Source organism: Electrona antarctica (genome assembly GCF_951216825.1).
Source record: "Electrona antarctica genome assembly, chromosome: 23".
In the NCBI taxonomy this organism is placed as follows: domain Eukaryota; kingdom Metazoa; phylum Chordata; class Actinopteri; order Myctophiformes; family Myctophidae; genus Electrona; species Electrona antarctica.
The window spans coordinates 36060607-36082118 of record NC_136804.1 but is presented as its reverse complement, the minus strand read 5'-3'; the positions used below and the strand labels follow the sequence as shown (position 1 = coordinate 36082118).

Genomic DNA, 21512 nt, shown 5'->3' with positions numbered 1-21512 from the left:
CACACTTTTGATTGATTTTGATTGAAATATTTATTAACAGTTTGCAGAATTACAGTACATTTCAAGCACAAACTCAATACAAAGGCTGTTAACTGTGAGTGGACGACCCAATTAAGCATTACACACACACACACACACACACACACACACACACACACACACACACACACACACACACACAGTGTATTGATATTTAAGCATACACACTTGATGACCTTAAATCATACAAACTTGATGACCTTAAATCTATATAGCAATTAATTAACTTTTATATTACTAATAAGCTGATAACAAGTTTCACTTATCAAATAGCTGATAGTTAATTTGTCCATGCTGGTCTGTGCACCTGTAGCTGATATCAGTGTACACCTGCCCTGACTCCCACAGCAGTGGACAAACAGCTGTGGTCTGGTCTGCCATCATCCACTATCAACTGCCCCACACAGGATTCCGTGGGGCAAAGGTCCAAACAGTCACTATACACACTCTCTCTCTCGCTCTCTCACACACACACACACACACACACGCCTCTCTCCGTGTCTCTCTCTCTCTCACACACACACACACACACACACACACACACACACAGGAACATTAGGCCCTGAACCAAAGCTGTATAGCACTGTTTCTCAACATGTGGGCCATGAGGATATTGCCAAGTGGGCCCCCGAATAATAACAACACTTTTTTCCCTTTTATAAAAGCTTGAGACACGTGAGTTTTCACTGTAATACCAAACTAGTGTACCGTATTACTATACTAGGAAATCGCCGCCCTAGGCCATGTGGTGTATTTTCACACACAACTAACCACTAAAACTCACTAAAGCAAACTAAATGAACTATCTAGTCTGAATAGCAAACTGTAGTCATCAGATCGAAGAGAAATAGGCAGTCAGAGAAGTGAACTGGAAATCATCAGAGTAGTATTTATTCAGAAGTACAAACACAGAGAGAGAGCCTCAGACCCTGAGCATGGAGCCCAGGGCCCCATATGACTGACCACCGCGGCCAGCCAAGACTGATAATCTTTACATTGCAGTAACAGACCAAATATACCTTCACATTGAATTCAGAGGTGGAGTCTGAAACTTCACAGAGATTGAAAAACACATGGGGGCGGTGGTGGCTCAGGGGTAGAGTCTCCGGATGGTAACCACAAGGTCGCCAGTTCGAACCCGGGCTCCCCCAGAGTTAGTGTCGAAGTGTCCTTGAGCAAGACACTGAACCCCTAATTGATCCTGATGTGCTGGTTGGTACCTTGCATGGTTTACGCTGCCATCAGTGTATGAATGTGTGTGTGAATGGGTGAATGTAATGCACAATCTATGTAAAGCGCCTTGGATAAAGGCGCTATATAAATGCACCATTTACCATTTAAACAAGTTGTCCCTCAAAAGGTTTCTTGAGACAAAAGAATGCTAATGTTGTCTCCAACACCTCACCAAGCCTCAAGGACTTTGAGAACAATGCAAGGTACTCAGGCTGAGTGATTGCTCTGAGTCTAGACCGACCGTCTCCTAGCCCAGGGGTTCTCAACCAGTGGGTCGCGACCCCTCGGGGGGTCGCCAAATTATTTTAGGGGGTCCCCAAATTATTATAAAAAAAAAAAAAAGATTTATTTTTAAATTTAATTTTCACTTTTTTTTTTAAAATAGCAGACCTACAAGCTCGTAGCGCGCCACTCGGTGGCGCGCTATGAGCTTGTAGATCTGCTATTTTTCAATAGCTAAATTATAACAATGCTTAAAACACCAAAAGGGGTTCCCGCCGAAAATGGTTTAAGGTTATTGTAGCAGTCAATTTATATTGGGGGTCGGGAGGGGGCGGGGCGGGGGTCCCGAGACATTGCCAAAGCATTTCCGGGGGTCCCCGGGCAAAAACGTTGAGAACCCCTGTCCTAGCCCACTAACCATCACACTAGCACAATGACCAAATGTATAGTGTAATTATTGACAGAATATTGCATTATGGCATATATTGCTATGGACTATATTTACGTTACCACAGCCACATCCCACGGATTCGACCGTCGCCCAGCAACGATGATGCGTGCAGCGGAGGCGGGGGGAGTGCACGGGAACTGGCACGAGAATAACTGAGTGGCAGCTAGGGAGCGTACGGGAATAACTGAGTCGCGTTTGGCGAGTTTGTGTATACCATACTAATATGGACACACCGGCACCGACTATACTGTGTTAGTTCCATTGAAAAAGAGAATAATGTACAGTATATCAGTCGTATTACTGTAATAACAAATTGGTGCCAATCGTGACTGCTGCAGCCGAAATGTATACCTACTTTAATATACTTGAATAATGGTAAATGGTGCATTTATATAGCGCCTTTATCCAAGGCGCTTTACATAGATTGTGCATTACATTCACACACACATTCATACACCGATTGCGGCGGAAGCCATGCAAGGTACCAACCAGCACATCGGGAGCAATTTGGGGTTCAGTGTCTTGCCCAAGGACACTTCGACATGTAGACAGGAGGAGCCGGGATTCGAACCGCCGACCCATGGATCATTGGACGACCTGCTCTACCTCTTGAGCCACAGTCGCCCCTACTTTAATATACTTGAATATAGCACTATCTACCAATCACACAGTACATTCTGTATAAGACATGTTATACACAGAACAACAAATACATCAGGAGGATATTCCTGATAGAATTCATGGGATAATTTCTCTGGGAGATTATTCTTGCATGCTTGAAAGTATGTCCAAGAAGACAGACACCACAAAACGATTCAATAAGAACAGGAGAGGGACCAACTGAGATTTATTTGTGTGCAGATAGAAGGGCTTTTACAACGTTAAAAAGAGGACTAACAGTAAGTGCACTGGTGGTACAGCAGGTCACACACGTGGACCTTTCACTCACTAGGGCTGCTGGGTTGGGATGATGACAGATTGTTCCTCTACTACTCCTTACATGAATTACTCGGAACAAACAGGTTTTGGCATGAGGTCCAACTCCCTTCCGCTTTACGTTTTTATTCCTTCACTTTGATCGACAGAAAGTGCTGGTCACCTTCGCAGCTCACTAGACAGCAGTCATCAGGACACAACAGTGCTTAGAAGAGTGTAGAATTAAATCTCGAAAACAAATGAAAGGCTGCAATCCCAGAAGCCGGAGAGATACAGTATGGCCCAAATCTCTTTCACTGGCCAGAAATCGTACTAGAAGTACTAGTAGTAGGTGCCACAGCAAACAGGAGTGTGAGATATAAATGCCCAATGGTAAATATCAAAAGGAGATGGGGTTCAGGCGCACTTCTCACGGACAATGCATTCTTGTAGGATCCATGCCTAGTGTTACACTCTACAACACATTATACAAGTGACAATACTATCTCCCTTTAGAGCCATAAGTCTCTGCTGCCATAACGGAAGGGCAGCAGGGTGATGACATCACAGGAAACGAATTCCTGCTCCGAACTGGACACCGTCACATATCCTGTGCAGGGAGAGAGAAGACAGTCAGTCAGTTGGCGCCGAGTGCCAACTGACTTGCTTGTACTTAAATAATAAGTACAAGCAAGACGCGCGAACGCGGGAAGCGAACGCAGCTCGTAAATTGCAAAAACAACAATTAGAATAAATTACGTAATTTTTTAAGGTTTTTTTTAAGTTCTCTTTTTTGTGTTTAAGTTTTTTTTAAGTTAAGTTTTTTTTAAGTTAAGTTTTTTTTAAGTTTTGTGTGTGTGTGTGTGTGCGTGTTTTTCCTTTTTAAGTTTTTTTTTTAAGTTAAGTTTTTTTTAAGTTAAGTTTTGTGTGTGTGTGCGTGCGTGTGCGTGCATGTGTGTGTTTGTTTTTGTGTGTGATACAGCTGCGCCCTCTGGTGGTGGGCGGGTGGTGTTACAGCGTGACACACACACACACACACAGACGTGATCTGCTGGGTCTCATAGTAAATGCTCACTGCGTTCGCAATCACTGCGTTCGCAATCACTGCGTTCGCAATAAGTATAAATATAAGGCTAGGTCTGGCAATGGCAGTCCAATTGTTTAATCATCGTACAGTACCTGTCTCCACTCTGCACTCCCATGGGTACACAGTAGTTCAGCTCCAGTCTGGCAATGTTTCCGAGGCGCAACACGATGCCTGCGCCATATGACCAGCGAATGCACTCTGCTAGCTTCTGGAGGTGTGCCTGGGGACCGTCACCTACAGCACATGCACACACAGTCAGAATTGGCAGATAGATATATTGTGTAAACTTAAACCATGTTCGTTTAAAATGCTTTGCACATTCCTGTGGACAGGTGATTGTGGCAGTGAGGTGTGGTTAACCCATTCAGGCCTGACGTCGAAATTAAAAAAAAAAAAGTTTTCTAAATCATGACAATTTTCGGAAAGATTTGAGGCACATTTTAACGATTTTTCAAAAATAGCAGACCTACAAGTTCATAGCGCGCCACTCGGTGGCGCGCTATGAGCTTGTAGATCTGCTATTTTTCAATAGCTAAATTATAACATAATGTTTAAAACACCAAAAGGGGTTCCCGCCCAAAATGGGTTAATGGTTAATGTGGTTAAACGCTAACGTGACATGGATGCGTTCCAGGTCCTAATGGGTTAACCCATTTAGACCTGAGACCAGATTCTACATGTCTTCAAAATGATGACAGTTCTCTGAAGAACCCACGTTTCTATGTCAGTGGTGCTCAAACTATTTCATGTCAAGGACCCCTAGAATTATATGTTTTTGGCCGCCGACCCCCATCTGAAAATATGTTGTTCCAGGGACCCCCCCCCCCGGAAGCAAAGATTTGAGTTAAAAACGTTCGCTCTGAAATAATATATATTCAAAGATTTGCGCCATATATAATTAAGCAATATTACACGAGAGGGTGTGGGTTAACGTTATTATTGCCACGACAGGGATGCGGTGAGGAACGAGACGAAGTCGAGTTCCGCAAGCATCACTGAAGTGGCAATAATCACGTTAACCCACACCCTCGAGTGTAATATTGCAATTATACAACAGTTACCCTTAAAACTAAGAAAATCGCTGAAAGAATATATTTTTGTAGTCACTACGACCACAAATGCCCCAAGAAACTAGCTAGCCTAGCCACCGAGTTTGCTAGCGCTCTGGGAGAACAGAGCAGCTGAATTCTTTGTTTTGATTAGGTGGTGAATGGTGCTGGTTTAACCCACGGCTAGAAGGCTGTTTCAACCAATCAGATTGCTTCCTCGAAACGACCTGTGGTATAATATAGAATAATCAGTATAAGAATAATCAATAGTTGCAGTCCGTATACTCGCTACAATGAAGGTCGTCTCAGTCTTCAGTACACCTACCGTAGTTTAGGTTGCAGAGGTTGCCGGCATTGAGGAAGAAATGTGTTCTGAAGAGGTCTCCAAAGCCTCCCTTGCCTGGTCGGAAGGGCAGGGGGGTGTACAGATGGAGTCCACCTGCCCAATACGCCTCGCCACCAAGGTAGTCACCTAGAAAATGTCCAAGGTCATTGTAAATCTGTGAATATTCACTAATTATGTAAAAAACAACCTAACGAACAAACCTAACATGAGTTTAATGAGATTAAAATAAAAATGTTGCTCCAGGTTGGCAGAGGAAGTGTAGCGCCCAGGATTACATTAGATAATTGACACTGGGTGAAAATAAATGGGTTGCAAAATTGTGGGATAAAAATTATTTAAAAAAAAAGAAAAAAAAGAAAGAAAATGTTCTATGGAATACATTTCCAGACATTGACTTGACTACCTATTTCAATGACAGCTGAAATTCTTTCTGATGGTCAGTTTTCCTCAAGGTCAGATTGACAGGGGCGGCGGTGGCTCAGGGGTAGAGTGGCTGGATGGTAACCGCAAGGTTGCAAGTTCGAACCCGGGCTCCCCCCAGAGTTAGTATTGAAGTGTCCTTGAGCAAGACACTGAACCCCTAATTGCTCCTGATATGTGCTGGTTGGTGCCTTGCATGGTTTCCGCCGCCATCGGTGTATGAATGTGTGTGTGAATGGGTGAATGTAATGCACAATCTATGTAAAGCGCCTTGGATAAAAGCGCTATATAAATTTACCATTTACCATTTACAAAGTCAGTAAATAAACCCACCTTCACTCTGTGGGCCGACGCTGTACATCCCAAAGCCTCGGACACTGGTGGGACCGCCAAGGTAAAACCTGGATAGAACATATCATTTAACATCTCCAACAAATACAAATATCATTTAAACTAAAGCTTCCACATAATCTACACTTTCACAGATTATGTAACCACTTAAACCCTATATACTTTGTGGACGGGTGTTCTTATTTCTTTTGTTTTCCCCCCTATATAGTCATAGAGGGGTGCCTAATAGGCCTATCTCACAGCATTTCCCCGCCCCCTTTCCCCGCCCCCTGCTAATGGTGTTATTTTTTCTGCGGTCCATAGGCTTCCATGTTAAAAGAGGTATTTTCACAAGCCACAAACTACCGTTTTGTAAAGGTAAGGTTTATTCTACTTATTTGAGTTGTTATACCATTGTGTTTTCTTCATATTATTATCGGTCTTTGACATTTTAACATTAGGAAATGTATTTAGATTCTCCAGAGAAAAAAAGTGTAAATGCCTAATGTTAAATGACACCACTAGCTACCGGAAGGGGGCGTGGAAAGGGGGCTGTGAGATAGGCCTATTGTGTGATGGAAGAACTGATTTCTGTCAATAACTAGAGTCAGGGATATTTAGGGCTGTCACGATCATGAACACTGGAACATACAGTATTCTGCAAAAAAAAAATACATTTCTGTTTGGCGTTTAGGTTGGCTTTGTAAACAAAGATTTCACATGGTGATATGACAAATTACTTAAATATACAAACAGTAACATATTCAACCACTTTATTAATTAATAATAATAATAATTTCAATTATCTTGCTATTGGGCAATTTTGTAATAATTCTGACAGGCCCAGGGATGTGTCAAGAGAATGTGAGATGAGTCAGACTGCTTACCGGTCTGCGATGCAAGAGGGCTGTTCTCCAAGGGGATAGAGCATCCCTCCCCAGAGAGAGGCAGATAAGACCTGGAAAACAACAATGAAACAGCCCCATTTTAGACCTGAGATCAGATTCTAAAAATGTCTTCTACATCCTGACACTGTTTCTATGTCAGTCCTTCGATTTTTCAAAAAATAGCAGACCTACAAGCTCGTATTTTCAAAAATAGCAGACCTGCAAGTTCCTGCCGCGCTATGAGCTTGTAGATCTGCTATCTTTCAACAGCTAAAGCATAACATAATGCTTAAAACACCAAAAGGGCTTCCCGCCTAAAATGGGTTAATCAAGAGCGATTTACAGAAAGCAAAACAAGGTAATACATCAAATGCATATAATAGAACTAGCAATCTAAGATCATACAGTAGGTAAACCAAGAATCGGTCTAAACAGTATACTATAAAAAAAATCTACAATCTTTACATTAAAACTATACACACTATAGGATGCCAGGTCTACAAATGAACAGGAATCTGTCTATATAACAAATCCAAAAAGGAAACAAGAAAAAGAAAAAAACAATGTCTGATTCTTTCTTAAAAAAAAGAGAGAGAACATATTAAAGGCTCAATTTGTTGCATGCTGCCACCCTGTGGTTAATCAGTGAAACTACAGTTATGTGTGCTTGAATTCGAGTTTTACAATCCAGGCGTCCTATTACTGTATATTAAAGGACGCAACTGGTGTATTTTAGCATTTATTTCCATCTACATAATCCATCAGTCAAGAGTCAAGACATGGACAAGTTAAAATAACTATTATTTATAATGGCTTCATAGACAGGAATTGCAACCGTGTAACAGCACACCATGGCATGTTTCAAATTAAATTATTATATATTTAACCCATTTTAGGCGGGAACCCCTTTTGGTGTTTTAGGCATTATGTTATGCTTTAGCTGTTGAAAAATAGCAGATCTACAAGCTCATGAACTTGTAGGTCTGCTATTTTTGAAAAACCGTGAAAATGCGGCACAAATCTTTTAATATATATTCTTTCAGAGTGAACGTGTTTAACTCAAATCTTTGCTTCTGGGAGGGTCCCTGAAACAACATATTTGCAGATGGGGTCGGCGGCCAAATACAGATAATTCTGGGGGTTCTTGACATGAAAAAGGTTGAGCACCACTGACATAGAAACATAGGTTTTTCAGAAAACGGATTTAGAAGACATTTGTAGAATCGTCGAAATGGGTTAAGTAAAGATCAACAAATATTCAATTATTAGGCATTTTAATCAAAAATGTTTGTCTGGCAGCTTAGAGCTTAGACAACCACTAAGATAAGAGGATTCCATGTTAACCCATTTTGACCTGAGATCAGATTCTAAAAATGTCTTCTACATCCTGACAGTTTTCTGAAAAAGCTATGTCAGTCGTTCTTCGATTTTTCAAAAATAGCAGACCTACAAGCTCGTAGCGCGCCACTCGGTGGCGCGCTATGAGCTTGTAGATCTGCTATTTTTCAATAGCTAAAGTATAACATAATGCTAACACAAAAAGGGGTTAAAACATCCTCCTGATAATGGATGAAGACGGTGGTGATGAAGTAAGAAATACAAACTAAAAAAAACTAAATCTAAACAAAATGCAACAACAAGATGAAACTAAATCAAATGAAGCTATAGATAGTGTCAAGTGTTTCTCTAATATTTAGAGAGTTTAGAGATAATGGTTTAAGTTCATACCGAGTCCCAGAAGAGCTGTTTGTTGAGCTGTAGCTCAAAATCCTCCTTCAGAAAACTAGCGTCTCCACCAGTGTATCCAGCCAGCTCCTACAGGGCAAACACACACACATCAGTTGGCAAGGAAGGACAGTAACTCGATGTGTCATAATAGGGACTTTAAGCAACGACTGTTTCAGGACGGCGACGCTATGCGGAAGTACGGCGGCTATGACGCCGTCGCCGTAGCTGTCAAAATCGTTAAGCAAACAGCCGTCGGCGACGGCGACATTGGTTCCCATGGTGACGCGTCTATGCAGCATGTGTCAAACATAAACACTTTTTTTTAAAACACCCCGTCGCGCGTCAGCTAACTTGCCGATATTGCTTAATTCTTACATGCGCTGGACATGATCAGCAGTGGAAAGAGGAAGGTGTTGGAGCAATCTGTGTTATTCTAAAACCGTTTTAATAAACATGGTTAATATGACATATGGTATTAGTGTTATTTCTTCATTCAGAGCATGCCAACACATTACACAGCATAAGAGAGGTGATGGAGCAATCGGTGTAAATGTATGACAGCTATAATTTCAATAAACATGGTTATGACATGGCGTTGTAGACACTACGTGTAAGTGTTGGTTCTCCCGTAGTAGAAAGGGCTGCGACGGAGAGCAGGTTTATGTATCGAGCACTGATCCATTTCCGGTCGCCGTAGCCGACTGCCGTATCCTTCGTATCCGTCCTTGCTTAAAGTCCCTATTGCCACACGACTACTGCATGCAGGCACTACTGCACATACTGACTTACCTGATTGATTCTAAGTAAGGCACCTTTCTTGGGGAAGATTGCAGAATTCCTCGTGTCGATCGACATGGTGTGCTGGAAAATTAAAAGTGCCATCGATTAACGACAATGTTTCACTTGTGATGTATTCCGACATGCACAGAGACATAATACAGTATAGCTGCACCGTCTACTCTATACAGTACAAAGCAGGAAACATTATGCACTGGAGTCTGGAGCTTAGAAGAGGATTTTTTAAAACATATATACCGAGAGTGCCGACTTCAAAGAGTGTCCACTCTCCTCTCGCACTGCAAACGAGGCACTGCGTGCTAGACAGCCCAGTTCCCTCCAGACGCCCTCCCACTTGAACATATGGTTGGTCATCCCTAGAGGAAACTGCAGGAGGGAAGGGAAGGGTATCAGTTGAAATAAAACCATGGTAGCTGCCGGTGGCATCCAGTCCAAAAGAAGAATAAAAGGAGACAAAAAGACATCTGTACACAATTATGGAATAGAGCGTCGCAGCAGTCCCGCACCCTTTCATGACGACGCCAGGCCCAGTCCCGCACCCTTTCATGACGACGCCAGGCCCAGTCCCGCACCCTTTCACGACGACGCCAGGCCCAGGAAATAATTCCCAATGCATTTTTCCCATAGACATTTCAAAAAGTATTTATTTAAAGACCTTTTAAGCGTCGTACAAAGCCAACTCGAGTCGTGACAAATCATGACAATAAACACAATATTTTGGACCAAACAAATAATTTCAAAGAAGAAAAACAAGAAAAAAAGTGTTGTAACCTGGCGTTTTCTTCTTCTTTCTAATTATTTGTTCGGCCCGAAGAATTGTTTGTTGTCACAACTCGAGTTGGCTTTGTACGACGCTTAAAAAGGTCTATAAATAAATACTTTTTGAAATGTCTATGAGGAAAATTAACGGAGAATCATTTCCTGGGCCCTGGTAGGGGGCGAAAGCAAAGTTCTTTGTTTACCCAGGGTGAATGGACTAAGCTCGACGAACTTGTTTACAGCCAGGCCCTGCTCATAGAACATTTCATGGTAGGGGTTCAATGCCTTGCTCAAGGGCACTTCAGCGGTGGTAATTTTAACGTGCCGGTCCGTTGATACGAACTGGCGACCTTCCGATAACAAGACCGCTCCGCAAACCGTTCGGCCACCGCTGCCGCTGCCGGGACTGCGTCGCTCTATACATGGCAAAAAACTGCACACAAAACGGTCTTACGTTTAGCTCTGCTGACATTCCTCTGTCTGTCTCTTTCAGGGAGCTCCATGGAAACTGGCCGGTGACTTTGTACGCGTTGAGAGTGAGGCTGAAACAGAGACACCACCAATTAATAACCGTGAACAAATACATAATATGACGCAGCAACAGTGTTGTTTTCGTCGACTAAAACTAAGACAAAATATATCGACAATTTCGACTACATTTTTTCAATGACAAAAACTAAATTGGAAACTAAATGAAAACTAAGCTACGATGACTAAAACTAAGACAAAATATATCGACAATTTCGTCAAGAAATAAAAACTAGACTAAAATGTCAGGAAGTGACATTTTAGTCTAGTGGACAAGAGATCCAGTATAAGACAGTTTACACTTGGTTGCATGCTGAAAATAGCAGATCTACAAGCTCACAACGCGTCGCAGTGTAAAAACTCAGTCAGCATCAAGGCCCGACAAAACACATTTTAGTCGACAGAAACAACTGTATATTTACTGTAGAAGCCGCCTGACATTTAGTCGACTAAAATTAGACTAACACTAAGACATTCCAGGTGACTAAAATGTGACTAAAACTATTCAAAAGACTTATAACTAAAATCAAATGTTACTGCCCAGCAAACCAAGAACCACTTGCATTTACACTCTCATCTTTCACTTTTGCCCCAAGTGCTCATTACAATAAACAGTCACGCTAAGAAGGGGATGATGTGATGTTAGGCTTCTTCAAACAAGCAAAGTGAAAATGAGATCAGTAGCATCGGTGGCCATACATACTTGCGTTCAAAGTGTCCAGGCTGAGGTTTGAAGAAGGACAGGCCATATGACGTCTCCTTGGTCCCATAAGAGAACTGGAAGGTGAGCTTCTCAGCACGACCCATCATGTTGGGTAGTTTCACACCCAGTACCTGAGAGAAAGACACTGGGGTCACACTAGGGCTTTAACCCATTCTGGGCGGGAACCCCTTTTGGTGTTTTAACTAAGCATTATGTTATACTTTAGCCATTGAAAAATAGCAGATCTACAAGCTCATAGCGCGCCACCGAGTGGCGCGCTACGAGCTTGTAGGTCTGCTATTTTTGAAAAATCGTGAAAATGCGGCACAAATCTTTGAATATATATTCTTTCAGAGTGTTTCTGGGAGGTCCCTGGAACAACATATTTTCAGATGGGGGTCGGCGGCATGTCCTTGACATGAAATATTGAGAACCATTCATATAGAAACATGAGGTTTTTCAGAATTGTTTCATGATTTAGAAGACATTTTTTAAATTTCGACGTCAGGTCAAAATGGGTTAAGCAACTAGTCGACTATTCAACTAGTCGACTAGTAAATCCACTAGTCGACCTTGTTGGTACTAGTAGTTGACTAGTTGATAAGAAAAAAAGAAAGAATGCTATATTATCCCATTTTGAACTGAGGCCGATTCTAAAAAGCCCTCCAAATCCTGACCTAAGCTTTCTGGAAAAACTGAATACTGTACATACTGTACAGAACCCCAAGAGAGGTTCCCGTCCAGAAGGGTTAGAACACCAAAAGGGGTTCCCGCCCAGAATGGGTTATAGTCACCAATGTACACCGTTTTTAAATGTACAAATATTATTATATTATTTACTTAATAGGTAGTTAGTCGACTAGTAAACTAGGCAACTAGTCAACTAGTACAAATCACTAGAAGTGAAAGCCCTATGTCACACATCGGCTTTGAAAACCGGCCTGCTGCACAGTATATCAGTCTGCTGGAATACAAAACCACAAGTCTACAAAACTAAATAACAGCAGCCAGTCAATTGGTTGAAAACATTATGATTGAAAAAATTGGATTTGCATTGCAGGCAACTTTAGAAGAGGTATGTGTTATTTTCTTTTCAAAATCTTTTTATTGTAATTTCAATAATATAAAGTCTCAGGAATCATAGGGCAGACATAATGAAAAGTATTATTGCGCAAATCATGCCCCTTCAAGACAAAAGAAAAAACATTTCCTCCCCTTCAAGTCCCAATTTAGTAAAGCCAATTCCCAATTCCCCAGCCTCTCTACGAGTACTCCATCTCTGCTAACCCCCACAATCAGTTATTGGGAGAGTGAAGAAAGCCTCGGGTCTCCTCCGACACCCGGGCCGTCAAGCCACCATCTTCTTTCCACCCGACAGTGACAGGTCTCACTAGGGGGGCGTAACGCATGTGGAGGTACACGCTATCCCCCCCACCTCCTCCCCTCCCGAACAGGCGCCCTTGACCGTTTGTGGGGGTCAGAAAAGGCATGTGTTATTTTATGTCCGAGTCCCGAATTCAAGGTCAACTGGAGCTCTTGGTTCCAGTGAGGACCTAGCGAGAAGAGCTAGCCAATCTAGCAAACTACACCTCAATTAAACCACCACGAATGTAAATTGTCAAGCGTAAGTACTATTAATACATTTTGCATGTTTTTTTTCTTACCATACTCCCTTCATTATTGCCAACCATGGTGTTGTAGCTCCCGGTCAGCCTCTTAACCTCCGTCACCTCAAAAGTCACATCGAGACCATTGGGCAAAGCATCTGCACCTACAGTACGGGAGATGAGATGAAGTGATGAACGTTAGGGGGATTCCTTCGTCTCTAGACAACTCACGCCGTCACATAGCCATGTGGAAGGAAGGAATCCTCCTACCTTCTGATGTATCGATGAGCACCTCCACCTCCTTGAAGATACCCATGCGGAGCAGCCTCTGTCTGGCTACGTGAGACTTCTTCATGACCTGCCATGAAGAAATGTAGCTCTCCATTTTCTGCACTTTTTACACTCGATTCCAAAAAACTGTGATCAACTTAACGATCACTACAGAAGTCTTTCCAGGCTTAATATGCAGGCTTTGTGGGTAGTTGCAGGTTATTATATTCAATAAGCAAAGGTTTACAATACATACGTCAATGAGGCTTTTGGCGTGGAAGACCTCAGAGATCTCATAGCCAAGCAGATCCTCTTTAGTTCTCCCAAGACCCTGGATGTTGACGTGTTGGACAACAACCTGCAATGAACAGACATTTACTGTTAAGTGGTCACACATTTATTTTGGGTCATTAAAAACAGGAGAAAAGAAAGAAAGAAAGAAGAAAAAAACCTACACCTGAATTGCAAATTACAAATACATTTAACTATAATTGTTACAAAACCCCTACATAGTCCTATAGGCTTAATACATTACATGTGTGGACATATTCGCACCAAACGTGCACGTTTATGTGCATAAAACTACCCCCGGGGTTAGGTCGGGGTCAGGGGTCAATGGAAGCATTAATTTGGGGTCAGGGGCTGAAAGGTTTGGGAACCCATGTTCTAATCTAGGGGAGGGTATCTACTGTACGTTCGCCGCTTGCAACACCAACCCTTGGGTAAGTGGGGAATAGAACCCGGGGAACATACAGATGACCCCTATCCTATATGTGTGTAGTCACTTCATACAGGCTCTAGGTGTGGGTTGGCATATTTCAGGCTATTGACAATTTGACACGTGGTTATAGAGGGTATGCGCGTGACATCATCATCGTACCAGGAAGTTATGCAGGAATGCCTACTGAGTGGCTAAAAACTACTTTCTGGCCTTGACAACCCATGCATCAAAACAGAAAAGTCATATCTAAATTGCATTAAACGACATTAAACAATGTTAAACTCACTTTGCCACTCGATTTCCAATTCACTTTATGCATGCGCATACCCTCTATTCTAACATCGCAGGCAGTTTCGGGTATGTTTTTTTTTTTTTGCCATCGATGTACTTGATACATTGTTCAAGTAGTAGTAGGCTCCATCTCTCTCACACAACCTTTTTTTGATGAATCGAATAATCGAGAAGCGCGTTTTTGCCGGGTTTCCATCAGGTATCTATCAGCCATTATTGTCCTCTATTCCATTAAATAAATATTTAATCAAGATCCTCTTAGCGACAAGTAAGAAAGCGATCACACGACGCTGGTACCAACAGGACCCACCAACGAAAGAACATTGGATGGACATTACTGAGGAACTGTATGTTATGGAAAAACTAACATTCATACTTAGACTACAAAAGGATAAGTTCTATAAAATGTGGGAAAAGTGGGATCTCTTCTCTCAGCCTAGTGATAATGCAATAGGATTTCAATGAATGTATCTTGTAATATGAAAAATGCAGCTTTGTCTTTTGTTTTGTTTTTGTCTTCCTCTTTTTGTTCTTTTTGTTCCTGTCTTGTCTTTTGGTTTTTGGTTTTTTGTCTGTTTTTTCTTCAATAAAAATTAAGTGAAAAAAAAAAATCCATATGAGATTCATAACCACTAATCTGTGTGATGTATCATTGTGTCTATGAGGAAAATCAACGGGGAATCATTTCCTGGGCCCTGGTAGGGGGTGGGACTGTGACACTCTATAAGAAGGTCCAGAAAGTGTAAATGTTTAAACTTAAGTATATGGGTGAACCAACGTGGTGTGATTCAGCGTGCCGAGTGACCATAGTAAGACACATACACACAGGTACACACAACACAGACAGACACGTAGCAGTGACCACCACTTTCTGTGTGCAGTGCATGCACTCAAACGTCACTGTTGATCATGTGTGACGCGAGGAAAGCATTTGTATTGGTAGGTCAGGAAATAAATATATATATGTTTTAATATATATAAATAAAGGAAATGGCCAACGAATGGCAATTTTAGCATTTTGTGCACACACACAGTGTGTCGTTTTTTGTTGATTTTATTTCTCCCTTTTGTGCCAGTGAAACAAATACGTATTCAATACAATAAATTAATGTTCAGAATCTACAGCTTGGTATGCTGCAGATAACCAACACACCAATGCAAAAATATATGCTTATGCTTAATATCAACAACAGATAAATATTGGCTACTGCCATCGGTTAATAGCAGTTTTATTTGCAGATACCGATATTGACCGATATTAACGGCAAATATCGGCCGATACCGATGTGTGGCCGATACATTGGTGCATTGTGCATCTCTCTCTCTATATATATACACACACACAGTATACGTGTCTGTGTGTGTGTGTGTGTGTGTGTGTGTGTGTGTGTGTGTGTGTGTGTGTGTGTGTTTTGTAGTGTTCAACCCGAGAGTGAACTCACATCTTTGTTCTCCAGTATCTCCTGCTTGGTCGGTTGATCTGGTTCCGGAACTTCCATCATGTGGTCATCTGGGTTGACCCCCAAGTTGCGGCCATGCATTGGGAGAGGATCCAAACTCTGCAGGTACATACATACACATGCATGGGATGAGGATGGGATGGTACAAAAGGTTAACAGAATTGTAAACGACTTTATCTGAGGAGGACTGAGGCCTTTTTTTTTTTTTTTTTTAACTTATAATTTTTTATCCCACAATTTTGTAACCCATTTTTCACCCCTGTGTCAATTATCTAATGTGATCCTGGGCTCTACACACCCTCCGCCAACCTAGTCCCCATATATGGGGGACATGGGGAGAGCAACAGACTTGAACTCATGCTTCCTTCATGCCTGAGTGTCCAAGTTGCTCCTTTACACCTGACAGGGGGGAGTTTCCCTGGTTGGACGTAGCGCGTGGAAGGAACACGTTATTCCAACCAGTTCCTTTCCCCTCCATCAGGCGCCCTGGCTGGCCAGGGGGAGGCAGTTTAGAGACCAGGATTACTGCATGTTTTTTGTGAGGGTACCTACCCTAGGCCTACTGAGGCTATTTATGGATGGGTGAATGCAAGAGACAGGCTATGAGTGAGGTACCGTGGACCCTCTTGTAAAAAAGTGTAATGCTTTATTGGGTCGTCCACTCACAGTTAACAGTCTTTGTATTGAGTTGTGCTTGAAATGTACTGTAATTCTGCAAACTGTTAGACTATGATGACTATGATGTCAGTTGTTAAGTAGGTGGTTTCACATTTACCCCTACTACTATACACCCCAAAATCAGGTGGCTTATTCCAGAAAATGCCACAATATAAGAACAATTGAAAACAAGAGTTCTTTGTATTTAGCAAGCTCGATGTTACAACCCTCTGGACAAAACCAGCTAATCTTGGAAACCGAACTTGAATTGTTTTGGCGTGCAGTTTATTAGGGAAACACTTGACAGTCATCTGTCATCTTCCATTCTTTGTGTCCAGGTACTTTCTAGTCTATTGCTGGGTTTTGATTGATTGATTTATTAACAGTTTTCAGAATTACAGTACATTTCAAGTTACAACTCAATACAAAAACTGTTAACTGGACGACACCATAAAGCATTACACTTGTTTACAATAGGGCCTACCATTTTCAATTCATCAAAACATTTAGAGACGTACGAATATACACAACAAACTATATAGTCAAAAACAGGAAATTATCATAGGAGGTAAAAAGGGGGGAAAAAAACATAGTGAGGGGGAAAAGGGGTGCGGGCCAGTTTCGAATTGCACCCGTCCGTAGGTGCCCTTTTTTGAAGGAGTCAAGGGATTTGAAGGAGTCAAGGGATCCGCATGTCTTAATGACTGTTGGTAGGGGCGTTCCACATTTTGGTGGCATAGGAGAGAAATGAATTTAGTCCCCTGTTTGTTCCGAATCTGGGTTGCACATGGTCACATAGTACATCGAGTACAAATAGCCCGAGAGAGACGACTCACTACTGGTCATGAATGAATGAATGAATAGTTTTATTTCGGTCTTAAAACAACATGTACATGATTATTACAGCAGCAAAGGCATTTTACAGGACATGTTTGGACCGAAAAATGTGTAGGCTGAAGCCCTAGCTTTATATAGTGCCTATCCTACACAACACATAACCGAGGAGGTCATAGAGGAGAATTCCACGGAATAAGTCACGTTGCCGTTTAAAAGAAAAAGCCCAAATGCGTTTACCTTGGCATGGACAGCACCCATGGTAACGTCTTGCTCTTAAAAGGTCTGTTTTGTTGCAATCGGTTTACCCTTTTTTTACTGTTCCGTACAACGGATAAATAAATAAATGGCAATGACTAATTTTCACACACAGAACCAAGCCCCCTTCAAGGGAGACGCCATGACACTTGTGACGACACCGCATCCTTGCGCGGTGATTGGCCACGAAGGAGCCACGCGCAGCTGCAGTGGGAGGAGACCTGGAGGAGACCAAAGGTAAAGATCACACCGATATATAAGCGATGGAGACGTTTTGCCGATTTCGTCCACCAGGTGGCGGCAGTACGACTAAAATTGATTGTGTCGTTTCTCGAAAGGGACTTCATTATTAATTGCCAAATTGGCTGGCTTGCTTGCGCAGATATTGGCAAACATTTACATTATTATCCAGTGTTGGACTTTGCCGACAAGTCTGCATTTTACTGCTGTAGTCAAATAAATAAACTACTGTGAAAAATGTTTCAATAAATCTAGAGAACATGGCGAGTTTAATACTCCATAGACCTGTGGTAGCCACTGAGTAGCCTATCCGCATTCTGGCATTTGATTGATAGCCATTATTGTCACCTCCTGTTTGTTTGTGTACAGAAGAAGACACTAAAGCCATGATAAGGCTGCGCTCGTTGCTCACAGGTCCCCCCCTCTCTCTCTCTCTCTCTCTCAATGTTTAATATCATCTCAAATGGCCTATATGGGCTTTATTGGCACGAGAAACACAAGATTCACACGATTAGCCAAAGCAACCGTGAAATAAAACTTAAAGAAACGTGTAAACAGCTGCTGTGTCTGTCTGTCAGTGTCACATTGCAATTTTGCAATCAAATCTCTCTCTCTCTCTCTCTCTCTCTCTCTGAATTACACCTCCAATCCCCTCCTCAAATATGTGCGAGCCAATCAGCGAGGCGCAGAGCGGCTCCGTTGGTCTCCACCGAGCAGCTCCCACTGCCAGTTGTACCAAAACGGTTCTCCTTATCAAAGAAACACTCAACCAAAAAACTCTATTCTAACACCGTTTTTTACCATGGGAAGTGCTTGTTTTTCCTGGGACGTTTGTTTGCTTATCCTCCTCATAAATAGTTGTGGGGTGATGGGGAATGTTGGAGTCGCAGGTAAGAGCCCCTCTCTCTCTTTCTCTCTCTCTTCTCGTCTTTGCTTTATTTATTTTTCTACTACATCATAAAATACAGTTTTACCGACTGGGTTAATGTTTTTTTTTATTGCCATATGATCTGGCTAATAAATGCCTTCTGTCATACATGTTCGACTGCGTGACGCCGCGTTTGTTTTCCCACCTGAGTGAAGTTTGAAAGAATTATGGGTGTTGTGGTCAAAATTAACTTTTGATGTTATTAAACCTCGTGATGAATTATGATAAACTGTTATTTTGGAATGACAGCCCTAAATTAAAAACATTTCTGTCGCGTATTATAATTTACATTACTTTAATTGCATTGCATTTTTCCCTTCAGTTTAATTGAAAAGGTTAAGTTTAATAGGCTTCCTTCCAGCGAACATAGTTTCCTAAAATGCCGCTTTGATTAAAGTAGGCTAAGCCTATTTTGAAAAATACGAGATGATTTTTCCACAGTGACCTTTTATCAGCTGAATGCGTTTTTTAGCATGAAACGGTATAGTCTAGCCTAAAGCCGTATAAAGGCATTGATTATGTATACTGTAGGCCTACTCATAGACACAGAGACACACAGACAGCATCTTGTCCAGATAATACAAGTCTGTCCGGAGCCAGAGGTGTCCATCTGGCCGCGGGGCTGGGCTGGTTGTGGAGGCAGGGGAGGCTGCCTGGCGGACGGGCCTCAGGGTCCCTGGAGGTAGGCTACATACAGACCCCTTGCCCAATATATCGACCGGCACTCAGCACACAGCACCACGCATTGTTCCCCCTCCCTCACTATGAATGGGTGAGAAGTCAATATTGAGACAGTCGGTCTCCAAAGCATGTGGGCAGGGCTTTGTCAAAACCATGAGGTCCCCAGTCAGTCAGGCTTGAATAACAATAAGGTTGTGGTGCTAGATTGGATTTTTCTTTTTTTTGTTATTGGCCTCAATGGCCTTCAATAACAGTGCCATGCCGAAATCAGGAAGCGTTCAAGCAAAACAATGCCAGGCCCCCCCCTGAAGAACATCATCTTTCTTGTAGCATTTTCCCTGTCAAAGATCAGATAAAATAGCACTTTAACTTCTGGTTGCTGTTGCTCTCGACTCCTGGCTCTCTGCATCGGATGTATTAAAAACCGTAATCGACTTTGCAGTGAAATATTTATTTTAATTTTGTTTTATTGTTTATTTATTGCCTTTATATTGTTGAGCTGGGCAGAGGACCAGACAGGCAGCCGGACTTAACCCCCTGGATGGAGTGTGGAACACAGAGCAGAATCCCAGGGAGGAGAGAAAACAGGGCTGAGGACGGTTGCCCACATGGACTATTTATATTCTAGACTAGAGAGAGAGAGAGAGAGACTGTTCCATGATACAATGATAGGTGAATGAGAGAGGATTCGACAGAAGATCTTTCTTCATCTTTGTATATCTCCGTCCCCCCTCCCTCTGTGTGTGTGTGTGTGTGTATAAATGACGTAATGAGCTGCCCCTATGGCCTTAGACTGCACTCCAGATGCGACTTTCCCCCTCTATCAATGACCTGATCAATTAGGAAGCAGTGATTATCGCTGCTCCTCCTGGCCATGGAGCCTGACACTGCAGCTGGACTCTCACTGCAGAGGAGCACAGTTAAGGTGCTCTACGTTGCCCAGTCCGCTACGATGGCAAACTGCATGTCATTTGTTCGTATCACTCACAGGCCCTTTTTAAGTTCGTTACAGTATGTGTGATGGCATTGGTTATTTGGAAAATGTATTTTGATTTCATTTGTGGAAATCATTTAACCAATTTTGACCTGGAGATCAGATTCTAAAAATGTCTTCTACATCCTGACAGTTTTCTGAAAAAGCTATGTTTCTATGTCAGTGGTTCTTCGATTTTTCAAAAATAGCAGACCTACAAGCTCGTAGCGCGCCACTCGGTGGCGCGCTATGAGCTTGTAGATCTGCTATTTTTCAATAGCTAAAGCATAACATAATGCTAACACCAAAAAAGGTTCCCGCCCAAAATGGGTCATTTGTTCGTATCACAGGCCTTTTTGTCTGTTTGTTACAGTATGTGTGATGGCATTGGTTATTTGGAAAATGTATTTTCAGATTTCATTTGTGGAAATCATTTAATAACCCGAACACATTTGCAATGAACATTGAACAAATTGAATGTTCTCAACTTGTGCGCAGATGCAGACGAGTGCTCGGAGGCTACGGACGACTGTCACATCGACGCCCTCTGCCAGAACACTCCAAAGTCCTTCAAGTGCATCTGCAAGCCGGGCTACAAGGGCGACGGAAAGCAATGCGAGGGTGAGTCCGTCCTCTCCTCCACTGGGCCTCTCCTCCTCCTCGTCTTTCAAACTTAATGGGCCGTCCACTCTTAAAGGAGCATTCAGTGATTTGGAAAAAAACCCGGTCCACCCGGTAACAAGATGTGCACATGCACACGCTCTACAGTGGGGGAAGTACAACAGACCAACAGCACGTGCACCAATGCCCGCCGCACTCGATCATGATTGGAGGAAGGTCCCTCTTATCCTGTTTGGATGAAGGCTTTGCCACCCAAAGCCCAAACCGAAACTAGGGTTTTTTGACCCCAGGGGCTCACTGGGGACAGGGAGGAACTCCTTATATGGTCAGCACACTTTATAGTAGGGAGGATTATCCAAAAAATAAGAAAAAATAAGTGATATTTGAATTAAGTGAAATCACTGAATATACCTTTAACTCATAGCGCTAGAACTATAAGCGCATTGTTCAGCACTAGTTGTCGCTGTGGTGTGGAC

General features: G+C 42.4%; 2 protein-coding genes across 2 annotated transcripts in view; one reads left to right on the top strand and one right to left on the bottom strand.

Annotated features, from left to right (window-relative positions):
• Nucleotides 1-2775: 2775 nt before the first annotated feature.
• samm50l (sorting and assembly machinery component 50 homolog, like) lies at nt 2776-17782 on the bottom strand. The gene is made up of 15 exons (XM_079494050.1): nt 17576-17782; nt 15827-15943; nt 13629-13730; nt 13373-13460; nt 13160-13266; nt 11496-11626; nt 10719-10806; nt 9743-9871; nt 9497-9568; nt 8708-8794; nt 6980-7050; nt 6096-6163; nt 5322-5468; nt 4040-4181; nt 2776-3470 (listed from the first exon to the last, which is right to left on the bottom strand). The coding sequence occupies exons 1-15, from the start codon at nt 17594-17596 to the stop codon at nt 3425-3427; spliced, it is 1416 nt and encodes a 471-aa protein (XP_079350176.1). The 5' UTR covers nt 17597-17782; the 3' UTR covers nt 2776-3424.
• Nucleotides 17783-18588: 806 nt separating this feature from the next.
• Nucleotides 18589-21512, top strand: part of scube1 (signal peptide, CUB domain, EGF-like 1) — a 136903-nt gene continuing 133979 nt past the window's right edge. Inside the window, exons 1-2 of the mRNA XM_079494788.1 lie at nt 18589-18723; nt 20914-21036. Coding sequence (XP_079350914.1) covers nt 18636-18723; nt 20914-21036 — 211 coding nt within the window. The 5' untranslated portion in view covers nt 18589-18635. The remainder of the gene's footprint in view (nt 18724-20913; nt 21037-21512) is intronic.